Below are 14,923 nucleotides of genomic sequence, written 5' to 3'. Positions count from 1 at the left end.
GATAGATATATCTTTATTATCTTTACATAAATATATATCTTTTATTTATTATATATATGTGTATATATGTGTGTGTATATATATACATACATATATATATATATATATATTTGTATATATATCCCTTTTTCCTCTGCATTTCAGCCAGATCGACTTTAAGTTCCTCTAATCCCCCTTCCCACTTGACCATTCTGTTCTTCCTCCATAGAAAGCTCTCCCTTTCTGATTCTTATAGGAGTCATTTCCACAGCAAAGCCTTCCCGACCTACAAAAGATTGATCCCAACTCCTTAGCTTCCTGTACATTCCACAATTGTAATTAAAATAATAAATTTTTTAATTAGCAGCTTAATGTATTTCTTTTCCACTGGCATATGGCCCTCAAGAAGATAAGGAACATAATGATTTACCACTGCATATCCAGTAATTAATACAGCATGATGCACACAGTAGGAAATCTAAAGAGTCATCACATTCTGAGGCAGGTTACTATGAGGCATAAACATTCCTTTTCCTTAGAGAAATGTATTCTTTTTGAGCTTATAGAACATTTAGACTTAGAGAAGAACCCTTAGCAATTCCTATTCTAATTGAGAATGCTAATTTCTTTGTTCTATCTAGTGATAAAGATAGGGAATTTTAATGTATTTCTTTAATTCTTAAGTAAATTATTTCTGGTAAGCTCACTTTTGCACTCCCGAATCTGAGGTTCAAAATCTGTTGTACATACTTGTAAGAAACACCCCAAAAAGAATTGATCTAGTAAATAGTATTATAGCTTTATCTGTATTTATATTTGCCCTGAGAATAACAATGTTTTCCAATACCTCTAGAGAATAATGTTGGGCAATATAGAGTTTGAGATTGTACCTACAAATTATTGGACGTGGCTATTTAAACACAAGTTTGAGAAAGGAACAGAAAAACAACCTCTATTATTTGAACTGTAACTTGGATTTCTGTAGTAAATGGAATAAAATCATATTGGCTATCTAGATTGGAAAAAAATCTGTTTATAAATTTTTGTAACACCTGCATGGAATATACCCACCCAGGCAACATCTGTTCTAATAGGAAAGAATTCTAAGGGAAGAGTATCGTCCCTTCTACTGTATTCCTTTAATACATGTAACAGCCCATATTGAGGAATTGTCAGCATTTGTAGGGAAGAACTGTTCATCAGTAAACTATTTGCATTTGAGATATGGAATTATGGTTGAGTAATGAACCCATTTGAAAGCCTTAAGATCTTCCTTAGATGACTTTGGAAGGCAGGTATAGGCTTCCGTACCAGAACATATTTGGTAGGGAACTCCCAATTCCAGTTATTTTGGTCTTTGTGCTTTTGGGTAGAGTTGAACTGTTTACTTGCTGATAAACACACTTCATCCGCAAATAGATTCTCCTCACATGCTTAATAAAAAGTCATCATTATTACCACTACTTCTCTTACTACTACACATATCCACAGTAATAGAACCAAATCTTTAAATCACATTTATATTGAGAATTAGCATCATTATTTTTTTGAAAAATTTTTTTATTATTATTTAATCACCATACATTACATCATTAGTTCTTGATGTAGTGTTCCATGATTCATTATTTGTATGTAACACCCAGTGCTCCATGCAGAACGTAGCATCATTATTTTTAATTAAGCTGCAAACATTTTTGTGTGTGTGTGATCCTAGTTGAATCCAAACCAAAATCAAAAGTGAAAAGAAGGGGAGAACCAATTTGGATTACCAATTTGGATTAATATTATTAATGCATACTGTATCACAAGAAATGACATCTTTATATATTATTGAAAGTGATTTATTAAGAGAAAAATCTTACCCATACGTACTTATTCTTGTAATTCTGACGTCCACTAGATCATAGATAGCAGGTGGGTTTGGGTATCTAAAAACATACATTGTAGCATATTCGTGTTCAATTACATCCAACCTGAGTTTGAGTCACAGATTTGCAATTTAATAGTTGTGTGACCTTGGATAAGTTACTTCGTCTATTTGAACTTCAACTTTCTCATCTTTGGAAATAGGTATAAATGTAAAACTACCTTACAGGATTCCAGTGAAAGGTAAAAATGAGACAGCTTATGTAAAGTTTTTAGCATAGTATCTAGCACACAGTAGTTACCCAGTGCATGTTCATTTATATAATTTTTTGTAATTAAAGTTTTAATGAAATGAATTTTTAAATGCAACCATTCATGAAAGCATACTTAAACATTTTGAGGAAAATTTTATGTAATATATGTTAGAAATTATATGTAATATATGTTAGAAAATTATATGTAATATATGTTAGAAACCTTGTAGTAAATAATGTGTCCCCCATGTAAAAATACTCAGTAACTAGATAATTAGCCACAGATTGAAAATGTATAATAAGTTTTTGCAAAACGTTTCATTTCACAGTTGACATATCGTGGTCTAATGTGGAAACGAAAGGTATATTCTTTAAATTTAATCTGTGAGCTTTTAAATGTATAATATACATGGTTGGCTACATTGTTAATTCCAGCCAGAAAAAAAAAAAAATAGATCGCCCCACCTTTGTATCTTCGGGTACACAGTTTCCTTAAGGACACAGCCGGCAACACCGCTGTTCTTGTGGGATCTCACCTCATGAGTCATAGTTCGCTAATCAAACACATTTTTATGTATTTCTGGGTTTGGGCCAGCATTTTTACTGTAGGTTTTCTTGTTCTCAGTGTTATCTTTTTAGGAAGCTTCGCAGCTGTGCATATTGGAATCCTAACCTTCTTTTCCTCACAGGATCTCGCTGGAAAGCTATGACGAACCTAGAGAAACAGCCGTATTACGAGGAGCAAGCCCGTCTCAGCAAGCAGCACCTGGAGAAGTACCCCGACTACAAATACAAGCCCCGGCCGAAGCGCACCTGCCTTGTGGATGGCAAAAAGCTGCGCATTGGTGAATACAAGGCAATCATGCGGAACAGGCGGCAGGAAATGCGACAATACTTCAATGTTGGGTATGGACATTTCAGTCGCTTTTTCATGGGGAATGCTTCTTGTTATATACTTAATGGGGTGTGAGACATATTTGTTTTGCTGCGAGCCAGCATTTTGGAAAAGAACCTGAACTCAGTGTATTTTCAGAGACTAGACTATCCCCCACATGATCCTGAAAAAGAATATCTCCAGATGAAGTGACTCCAAGGGCCTAGAACATTGGCTCTCCCATGAGCTTTCCTGACAACTGGCTGAAAGTAAATAGTTGTGTAGTTCATTATTAAAAACTGAGAAGTATTATCGGTTCTTGTCCTTGTTGGTGTTCGTTACTTCTAAGGCATCACATTGACAAGTTCGACACCATCCTTGTTTGAGATCATACATCATAAAAATGATTTCAAAAGAAATACTTGCTTCGGAATATAGAGGGATTTCTGGGCGATCAAGGCACACGTGTGGCCTTTGTCGATCCTGCAAAATGGAGATTCTACTTAGGGCACGACAAGGTTGTGAACGGGAAGGCTCACTTCTGGGGAATCAAGAATGTAGCTCCCAGGAGGTTTTACCCTGCTTCCTCAGTGAGCCTGGCTACGGTGTCCTGTTATGCTGCCTGCAGCCTCATTGCTTCTGCAGAATTTTCTCAGAAAGCAGAGAAGTAAAGTTGCTCATATCTGGAACAGAAGTTAGTAAGATCCTGAGGGCTGCTTAGAATAGTAAATACTGTTCTGAAAATGGCAAGAGGATACCTTCAAAAAAAAAAAAAAAACTTTAAAAGTCTGCCCTATCCTCATCTCTGGAAAGAGTCTGCCTGCTCTGACCAGTGGCCTGTGATTTACATCCCAGGGCATGAGTCTTCTCAGAGCTGAGCACGAAACCCAGCACTGACGAAATAGTAAACATATGAACGAATGAAGGAATGAATGATTGAAAGAAGGCATAAGTGAGCATCATCTATTAATCCCTTCTCACTAAGCCCAGCTACATAATTTGTGGAGCTCAGGGCAAAATGAAAATGTGGGGTTCCTGTTAAAGAGTTAAGAATTTCAAGACTGCGGCAGCAGAACTTTAAACCAAACATAGGGTCTTTCTAAGCCCAGGGCCTTGTACAGATGCAGAGCTGTCCACCCTGCTTCCTATCCCCCCCAGCTATGGCAGGGACCAGGTGGGCAAAGTGATACTGTTCAGTTCTGGTTTTATTCTGAGTAATTTTAGGGGTTTTTTTTCCCATTAAAATTGCATTATCTTTAGTTTAATTATTTCTAAAACCTCTGGATGTTATAGTGAAGGAGACATGAACTTGCGGTCAAGTTCTTCTGCTTAATCTTTCTGCACCGCAGGGTTTTTTTTCTTCATAAGATAGTAATAAAACAATTATTTTAAGAATCAAATAGGTACCACATGTAAATGCCTTGTAATCTGTCAAGCACTAGACAGAAGTAAGGTATCGACATCACAGGAGGATGCAATTTTTTTAAATGTTGGGCAATAGGATGAGAAACACTATTTTAGAATTGGGCAAGCTGAACAGATTCGTTATACAGTAAAGCCTGCATGTGAGTATCCCCTCACCCACGGTCTTTTTTTTTTTTTTTGGGGGGGGGGGCGGTATTCCTCTCTGCAGGCAACAAGCACAGATCCCCATCGCCACTGCTGGTGTTGTGTACCCTGGAGCCATCGCCATGGCCGGAATGCCCTCCCCTCACCTGCCCTCGGAGCACTCGAGTGTGTCCAGCAGCCCAGAGCCTGGGATGCCCGTTATCCAGAGCACTTACGGCGTGAAAGGAGAGGAGCCACATATCAAAGAAGAGATCCAGGCTGAGGACATCAACGGAGAAATTTATGATGAGTTCGATGAGGAAGAGGATGATCCCGATGTAGATTATGGGAGTGACAGTGAAAACCATATTGCAGGACAAGCCAACTGATAAGGGTCAAAAGATTGTTGTGACCTTAGGACTTAAAGAAGCCCTAGCTGGTTCATCCTTACCAGTGGCCAAGCACATTAACTTTCTCATACACTGACTGTTACTTTAACTGTTAGTCTTAAATAGTTGGGACATCAGCTGACTAATAGACCTCAGCCTCAAAAGGCTTGGAAAGGAAAAAAAAAATACAAGCAAACAACAATATCAACAACAAGAGATTGAAATAAGCTATGGGTAAAATAATGCCAGTAATTCAGCTGCTACATCCAAGCACTGAAGTCTTACCCGTCAACTTTTTTTTTTTTAATAAACTTTATGGCTGTTTGTTCTACAATGTTCTAGAAATTCTCACTCAGGTACACAGTGCCAACAAGTGGCTTGTGAATGTGTTTTGTTGTTTTGTGCTACAATTTTTAAAAAGAAATAAGTTTTGTTTTGTTTTTTGGGGTTTCTGGGTTTTTTCCTTTTCTTTTTCTTTCCTTTCCTTTTTTTTTTGTAATGCACCTGACAGAAAAAAAGAAAGATGAATTTCTCTTTACTTCTCTCCACCTTCTCCATCTCTATACTTTAAAGATGGAAGTCTGTGCATGGGGGGGGAAGAGGGAAAAAGAGCCTGTTTTTAACTTCCTTGCTATCCACCACAAAATAAGCAATTATTTTCTTTAGAGGACTTTCTTTATCTATTGCACACCACACTACATCTTTGAGCAAGTGCCAAATTTGTACTGAAGTGTTGACCCAGTTCCTTTTTTTTTTTTTTCCTTTCCTTTTTCCTGTTCCTTCTTAAGTTAGGACAGTGTTATATCTTAGACAATCCCTTGAAAAACCTGAAATACCAGCAGCTGGTGAGATTTGACTTTTTTTTTTTTAATGGAAACTGTAGGTGCTGTTCTCAGGTGAAAAGAGAGAGAGAGAGAGACATAAGAAATTTAGAGAAAAAATATTTTCTGATCTTGGATTTTTGTGTGTATGTATGTGTGTGATTATGGTACTAATAGGAATAACATTGAACCATTGTGAGTTAAACCCACATCTGGGGATGAAATCCCACATCCTCCTGAGTGACTGGTCTGGAAGCAACCTTGACCTTGACTTTGCACTTCAAATGACAACCAAGATAGGGCTCAGAAATTATATTTTTAAATTTCTAATACGATTATTATTGGATGGATCAGGCGGCCCTGTGTAATCGAGGTGTGCGTGTATAACATGGAAGCTACTAGCAAACTGTTCCCAGATGTCCCTTCTTCCTGGTCAGTTGGTTCCACTAATGTTTGCTACTTAATGATTTCTGTTTGTTTTCCTATTGATAACTTCGAGCAAAACAATCATTGTTTTCTTTGATTGTATTTGGCCATTTTCCAGAAACACAGAATTAGCTTATTTCTTCAACATTCCATTCTTTCCTGATCAGGAAATGGAACTGATGATTTTATAAGGTATTTTTCATCTCTCCATGAAATGAGGCAGAGGCCATTTGCATTTCACAATTGTGGGCCATGTGCATCCCATACCATAAAAAGCAGGATTTGATTAAAAGTCATTGCAGCCCGACAAAATGGAGCCTGGCTGAACCCAGTGATCCTCGCCACCAGTCTTCCCTCGCCGTAAGATGAATCCACTGACGTCCCATTTTGGGTTCCAGCAGAGTATGTGCATAGAGCAACAACTGATGGTGACAGAACTGCTTATTTAGATTTTGCCAGCCAAATGCTAAGGCAGTCATAGGGCTTGTACAAATAAATGCAAAATCACTTAAAGTCAATTGCCATTATTTGTGCTGAAGTATCAGACAGTAAATACTCCAACCAGTAGCTTGGATGTGCTATGGTTTTCACTCCAGTCATCATTTTCCTATCCCACCCCTCAAACCTGACCCAAAAGTTTGATTTTTACATATAAATAAGAAAAAAACTCCTTTTTATTTTTCTCTCTCTCAAAAGACTTGCTCTGGGGTTTTGCTTGGAGGAGCTGATCATATCCTGCATGTCAGAGATTTTGTTTTGTTTTTCTGTTTGTTTTTGATGACTGTATTTTCATTTGAACTGCCTCTTTTTGCTAGTGTTGTAATGATGATGATGATAAAATAATAATAATAATAATAGTAATAATAATAATAATGGTCAGCTGTTCCCAGATTAGTAAGTTATGTATAATTTATTTCTCCCTCTCTATTTTATTCTCCTCTGATTTGGAAGTGCAGCCAATAAGCTGTTAGATATTTAAAACAAATTTCCATCTTCCAACTCATATATATATATATATATATATATTTATACACACACACACACATTCACCCACACAATTTTACTTCGCCTTCAATAAGTTTTCTCCTTTTTAAAAATTTGGCCCCAACAATGTCAAGTTCTGGTGTTTCATACAAAGGAGTGAATAGGAGGGTCGTGTTCAATCTTAATTAACTTATGCTCTCATCACTCATTTAGTTATTTAATTGCCACAGTCATCTAGAGCCAATTTTTGTTTTTGTTTTTGTTTTTAAGCACTCTGGATAAGGAAAAAAAATAGACACTCGTTTTATATCGTTATTATGTACAATGTGAAAACAGATTTTTAAAAATTTGTTCTTCGTCTTTGTTAACAAATTCTTTCTGACTTATGTGGGTTCACCTCTCACGTTTGCTGGATACTTATTTTACACCACGTTATAAAGATGCTTTGTTTTCATTTCATGACTTTGGGCTACAAGAATACTTTGTTTTAGCTCCAGGTAGATGCCCCTGAGGGCAATCATGGCTGAAACCGATTCTAACACACTTACCGGTGAATTGACAAAACACTTCTGTTTGGTCTTTTTTTGTTTGTTCCTTATTTTGTTTCATTTGAAGGGGAAAGCGAAATTGTTAATGGTGACCCTTAACTGCTGAAATTCAGAAGTTAATTTTATTTAGTTAGGTTAATGTCAGAGAGACTATACCGTGCCTGGACGAAAACAGGAAGTCCAGAACCCCGCGTTCTGTTCTCGTGTTCTGACATAGAATTCACTGGGTATCGCAGTTTCTTTGCCTTAGTTTTCCCCAGAAGAAAACAACAAGAAAAATTATACTGATGTTTAAAGTGCTTGAAGTCATTTGATAAAAGGTGCTATGAATAGCAACTTAATGTGTTAACACATTGCCTTTTTGGCATTTGATTGGTTTATCATTTTTGTAAAGGATCCTAAAACCTTGTATTCTTTCTTTGTGCCCCATGATGATCAAAAAAGCTAAGGTAGAGGAAATGAGAGTAAGATCAAACTGAAATGAAGATAACATTTCCCTCCTCTATCCTTTCCTACCTCCCCGTTCACATATCCCTCTCTATCTCTCTCTCTCTCTTTCTCTCTCTCACGCGTACACACGCATACACACATGTACACACTCATCCCAGTACTGAGGAATAATCTTGCCTGAACTCTCATTTTATGGCTATTGTAATCAGTTCCTCCAGAAGTAGTCATGTTTTAATATGAATATAAGAGAACATCACTGGAGAAAATAGGTTAAAGTTGGTCATTTACAAGTTACTAATAATTTGGCTAGTTACTGCAATTGGATAAAATATAAAACTGTTCTTCAGTACGTTTATTAATTAGTTAAATCAATTTTTAACATTTATTTGGCATCTGCATTTAAAAGTTAACCATGTATAAAATCCCTCCCAAAGAACATAATTATTATTGAAACCAAATCCTCTTATAAGGAACGATTATAAAAGAGTTTTCTTTGATGAAATTATTTCATAGATTTGATTTCGGAGTAGACTTTTACCTTAATTCCTTTAAAGAAAATTATCTTTAACTATTTTGTGGTCCCAATTTCATATATTTTCTTAATCCAGAAGTTGCCACTGTTCCCAGCGGAAATCTCTTTTATCACATTTAAAACATCAAAAAATAATGTTCATTCATTCTAATGGGTGAATTATTGAATTGTAACAAGCAACTGTATATTTGCAAACAGGTTTATAAAATATTTGTCTAGCAAGTTAATAGTAAAATAAAAATTATGGGGTCTGCAAGGAAAATTATGAAGCCCACTTAAAGTGGTTCAGATATCTCTTATAGGGCATAAGTTTTTGTGTAGACAGGCTTTTACAGTATTTAATTTTAAAGTTTCCTATAACTATCAGTTTCCCAAGTTGAAGATGATGTTGTTAAGTTTTCTACTGATTGATTCCTGTCCTTCCCAGTGTTTCTGTCACTGGTTCACTAAAACAGTATTTATACAGCTCCGCCGGCTCTAAAGTTCTTAGTCCTTCTAACATTTTGGATTTTACAAGTCAAAATGGGAAAAAAAAAAGTAGAAAAGAGACAATCAAATGCCTGGAGCTTAAAACAAAGTATGTGCAACCTACCATCTCACTTGAAATTTAATAAAATAAATAATTATGTAAATATAACATAGAGTTATAGATTTATATTTTGTTCATAACACATAGTGTAATATAAGTTGTATATTTTCATGTTTTTGGTTTTATGTTACCATTCATGCCACAATAAAAATAAAACAGGAGTTTATGTACTCTTAAAAAAAAAAGATGTGGGTTGCCACCAACCTGTTCTTTTGTTTGTTTTTTGTTTTTTGTTTTTGCATTCTCTTTTTTCAGTATTACTGCCATGCAAGGCACCAATAAAAACAGCAAATGTGTTCTTTACCTATTATACTGTGTTTCTTTTCACCATTCTTGTTATGAAGGTATAATCTTTAGTTTTATTATGGAAAGAGTAAAAGCACGGAAAATAATTTCATTTTCAATATAAATAACCCCGCTTCCTGAGGTGGACTTTCAACTGAGAGCTAAGGATTTAATTCTTAGCGGTGGACATTGCAAGAAGGACCACCAGAACTTATGATAATGCATCTCATCATGCAGGGATCTAGCTTCACTATAATGTCAAAAGATATCGCTCTCATATGCAATTGAGTCTAATACTCTTTAAAATCCTACAGTCCGAAGCACTTTTAATGTTGTTTCCCTAAGTTTGATGCTATCATGGGGGCAGGGTTTCTACACTTTAAAATTACATTTTATCCTGTTGTTTGTATAGAAAAAATGTAAATTTCAGATTGTGAAATTACTAAGCACTATAATATTTGCCTTGCTGGCATCTAATTTAGAATAATGGGTATTTCTAAATACCCATTAGCCTCTGGATTCTACCTTCAACTTTTTAAGCAAATGTGAAAAACGAGAAGCCTCCTTTCCTTCCGATGACCATTTTTGCTCGTCTTTTCCACCATATTATGTTTTTCTATCTTGATAGTTCTGTGTGTAACCGGTTCCTGTAGGGGTTTTTGTTTGTTTCCTTGGTTGGTTGGTTGCTTGCTTGCTTGGTTTTTAAGTAAGTACCAAGATGCTAGGTCAGATAGCATCTGGTTCAAATGAATATAAATTAAGTATATAAAGAGGATACACTCTAGTAACACTCGACCGGTTGTAGCCCTTAACTGAAGTATTTTACAAAGTCTGGTCCATGGAGCTTCAGAATTAACTGTTCAAAGTGTAGATGCCTGGGCGCGACTCCAGATGTAGTGAATCAGAATCTCTAGGGATAGAGATAAAGCTGTTGCTGTTTATAACAGCTCCACGTGATTATGCGGCATGCGCTGGTATCTCAAAACAACCAGGAGGTGGGGCTATTTTCCTCTCCTATTGACTTCTGGCGTGTCAAATTTTGCAGATCCTGCGGCCTACCATCCTTTAACTTTCAGCCTCTGTGAAAACCTTGACGCTTAGGGTCAGTGAGTGGCGAGAGTTGGAGATTTGGAAAGAGCTCTCCTAGATTGCGTTTGATCCACCAGCGCCATGCTTGTACGTTATCCTCATTTCTCTGCTCTGTTCTCTGCGTTGTTCTTGAGCAAAGCAGGAGGCTTCAGAGACTCCCAAGTGAGCGGAACACTGAAAATATAACGGAAACTCACAAAGCTACAGCCACTTAGTATTTGCAAAACAAATTGAGGTTCTTTTGAAAGGAAAATAGCCATTGAAGAAGTGAAGAGATAAACATTCCATGCAGTGTTCATAATGGACCACCTACGGCTACGCTGGTCAGTCTCATCCCCTTACTTCAAAAAACAGCATTATCATAATGGATATGCTAACAATATGTGGACAGGGAAGATCTCGGCTGGTTCTGAAACCTGTTCCCTCAAGGGGTGAAGTCCCAATCACCACCCTCTCTTTCCTACCAAATAAAGTTCACTTAGTTTTGTCCTGTGATACATCAATTTAGAAGCATTCTGTTCTTGGCCTTTACGTGTTTTTTTTGTTTGGTTTTTTTTTTTTTAGTTTCTTATGGAATATTTAGGACTAGCATGCAATAATGGATTGTTTTCTTACTGCCAATGCCTTGAACAACCAAAAAATACTGGCAATAGTGAAAAGAGACCCATTCTCTCTTTTTTTTCATTTATCTCAAATTTGCCAATTTCAGTTGTTGGTGTTTTGAGGACGTTCACATGTGTGTTTTTAAGAAATCAGGACACTCATTCTTACCGAATTTTGAAGTTCAGCAGTCATCCCTATTTACAACTTAACACCATCATTGAAACCTCAGTTATAGCAATGGAGGTGAAGGTAAGCATGAATTAGACCGATGTCTGAGTTAAAGAATATTTATGAAAAAAAAAAGATTTATTTTTCTTGAGTTGCTGAAGCAACCTAGTAGCTAGCTGAGAAGAACTGTTTTATAAGTAAGCATTGTAATTAGTATGTAAAGTGTATGCAATAGTATTGCTAAAAGGTTCTTAAAAATAGTTATGTTTTCTTAAACAGGCTAAACATCTGTCCTACAATTTTGTTTGTTCTACCAATTTGCTTTTTATTTTTACCACCAAGAATGAACCAGTTCGGCTCTGATCACAATAATCATCATTTTTCAATTAGTCAGGTCCAGATTCATGAGATTTTACCCCCCCATTAGTGCCATTTTCTAAATACGCAGACGAATATGGAATGGAATGGTATTTTGTTGCTATTTAAAATATAACCAAGAGGATGAAAGCTGTTTTATCATTGATGTCTCTACTGATTCAATTTAAAAAGGAAAAAAAAGAAAAACCAGAACTGTAGGAATTCAGTAGGCCTAAGTAAACACCACCATTTTGTACCTTGCTTGTTCAATTTAGTATTAAATTTCAGAGTCTGGAAAGCAATCCTAATTACACACAAACTGTAAAATATATTTGAAATAAAGTCTTTTGTTTATAAAAATCACTGGCATGATAACTTTTTTGATAAATTAATGTGGTCTTGATAAAAAGTTGGAGAAACTACCACAGGACATAGTTAGGTAATTAATGACTTACACAGAGGACTGACTTTATTCAACTTGCTCCAACACTGGCCCTCAGTAAGCGTTCATTTTCCCTTATATACCAAACCTACAACTGATTACAGCACAAGTTTACAAATTGTGGTTGCATGAACTTTTGTCTCATTCGGGACTGTAATCATTACTAGTAGGCTCCAAATAATTACATAGCTTGTCCTTTTTATTTGGAAATGATCCTTCAAGCAACGTGTCTTCTGCAGGGTTAACATACATGAATGGAATTAACAATCTGCTTTCTTATGGGCTGAGCTCATCTGACATCTGGAAAATGAAAAGAAATTGCCAGTGGTATAACATTTGGGCACAAATCCTAACTATAGTTATTGAAAAGAAAATTTTAGATTGTCCTCATTAAAGAGTTATCAATTTCTCCCTAACCTATTAATTCCACACATCTTTAAAGCCTTGATATTATAGCCTATTATGTCACCCAAATCTTGGGCTCTTGCTCATAAAATCCTCTGGTGGAGCTTTATCTTTGTCTCTTATTGTTCTAGTAAAATTTTAAAAGGCAATTTAATTTTTCAGATACTTCAAGATGCCCAAAGCTTATGTTGGCAAACCTTTACAAAGTTTTGGAAATTTTACCCTTTTCCTGTAAATTTTAAACACACAAAGCCTGAGCTTGTATCATGGAAAGATATTTAAACCTTTTTATAAATAAAAAAATATAAGTCAGGAAAAATGAATGATAATCATATGAAGTTGTGCTAATGATTCAATATTTGGCAAATATTAAGTAAATGATGCTAAGTTGGTTCTCCTGGCAATAAAAAAGCCTAACCCATGTCAAAGTTGATGATCCTCTGGCTCTCTAGTCCATCATATTGGCTTTATATAATTATATAGACTCTCACCCATTTTCAAAATTTGGTACGGCTTGTGATAAATACACAATTACAAAAATGTACAATTAACACATACCACATAAAGAAACAAGGGGTAAGGAGTAAGAATAAAAACAGATTACACATACACTCATGCAACTCTGATCACTAAACAAAAAAATAACCCTTATTTTCATAGCAGTCAGGGCAAAGAAGAAACTACATGGATTAGAGAATTCTTATTGCTTAATTGAAGGAAGCATGCAAGTTTATCATGAGAAATAAACCTTCATTGCCCTAAATTCTTGGATGGATTTCACACTTAAAGGATAAGAAACAATGCAAAGAGCCACTTTTTTTGTAAGCAGATTTACAAAAGCTACAGATTTGTTTCCTATATGCTTACTCTATCAGTCCTTGAGAAGAGTTTTATGCAAACAATTTGCAGGGGGTCAGCAAGAGAGAGGGTATACATATGAATAGATAACTGGATATATGGATTAGACAAGGATTTACAAGGATAAAGCTGGAAGAATTGTGATTGTGATGAATATTTATCATGTCCCATAGACCAGCTTTTTCAACTATCAGATGTTTCAAATTGGCTTTTAATTATGCTATGTTCAGTATTACGATAGGTTTACACAAGACATAAAACAATATTTCTTCCCTCAACATTTATAATTTCCAAGGAAATAAGACTAGCATACATTAAGCAATAAAACAATATAAGAATACGATTAATGCATCAAAGACTATAAGTGATATGGGATTTCAAATGAGAATAAGAATCATTTTAATATTTACCGACACTTCGGCTTCTATATAAATGTAATAGGTGGTGAATGGCCACCCTCCCCCTGGAACAACTAGAAAAAGCTAGAAAATCACAAAAATTGTATTTTAAAGGCATTAGAGGAGAAAAATGAGACTATTGAACCACAATTCTAGAAAATCAAGACTCTGTCCTAGGTGAAGCTGATGGTTGCTAACCATTTCTATTTAATGAAGGCATTAGCAAATTCTGAAGGTTGCCATAAAAGTCTTGGCAGCTCTTGCGTGAAAAAGAGACCAGCAAAGCAGTTGTATGGATCTGAAGTGACAAATCAGAAACTTGAGGGACCTCAAACACAAGACTGGTTTTACTAATGGCATATTTTCTGAGTTCTATGGCTGTGCAGGATGCAGGAGATTTATGGTAAAAGCTTCTCAAAGAGAGATTGAGGTCTCCTGTTGCTTTTTAGTGCTTAGGAAACAAAGTCCAGCCAGATGTGGGACCTGCCTCAAGTGCACAGCTAGTCTCCCTTTCAAGATGTTTGACAGATTTTATCTTCAAAAGGTAGGATTCTGGAGAGTCAGACTGGGTATCTTCAAAGGGCAGAACTGAGGGGCGCCCGGGTGGCTCAGTTGTTAAGCATCTGCCTTTGGCTCAGGTCATGATCCTGGAGTCCTGGGATCGAGCCCCGCGTCGGGCTCCATGTTCCGCAGGAAGCCTACTTCTCCCTCCCCCAATCCCCCTGCTTGTGTTCCCTCTCTTGCTGTACCTCTCTCTGTAAAATAAATAAATAAAATCTTAAAAATTAAAAAAAAAAAAGGGCAGAACTGAATCCGTGCAGTCTTTCATGGCTGAGGAGACAAATACCCATTATGCTCACAAGCAAAGTTTGGGAAAACCACACTCTGAGGCAAAATAGAGGTAGCCTGAGTATTATTAAAACTGCCAAGCAGCCTTGATACAACTAAATTCCTGATAAGAGTAAAATAATCGGCCTTTCACCCTATCTGTCCAACACAAGACTGGGAAACTCCACTATGGCAGAAGATTAAATCAAACAGGTTCTTTGTAGTTTTTT

The 14,923-nt window shown here is 36.2% G+C and overlaps 1 protein-coding gene across 17 annotated transcripts in view; it reads left to right on the top strand.

Annotated features, from left to right (window-relative positions):
* SOX5 (SRY-box transcription factor 5) overlaps positions 1-14,641 on the top strand; it is a 993,366-nt gene extending 978,725 nt beyond the window's left edge. For all 17 annotated transcript variants that reach the window (XM_081821346.1, XM_081821353.1, XM_081821350.1 and 14 more), the window contains 2 exons: positions 2,789-3,005; positions 4,607-14,641. In XM_081821346.1, coding sequence (XP_081677472.1) covers positions 2,789-3,005; positions 4,607-4,910 — 521 coding nt within the window. In that variant the 3' untranslated portion in view covers positions 4,911-14,641. The remainder of the gene's footprint in view (positions 1-2,788; positions 3,006-4,606) is intronic.
* The last annotated feature ends 282 nt before the right edge of the window (positions 14,642-14,923 follow it).

This window comes from Leptonychotes weddellii, chromosome 5, assembly GCF_054177405.1.
Source record: "Leptonychotes weddellii isolate Sample4059 chromosome 5, ASM5417740v2, whole genome shotgun sequence".
Lineage (NCBI taxonomy): Eukaryota > Metazoa > Chordata > Mammalia > Carnivora > Phocidae > Leptonychotes > Leptonychotes weddellii.
The sequence above is the reverse complement of the archived record's forward strand: the minus strand, read 5'-3'. Positions and strand labels throughout refer to the sequence as shown.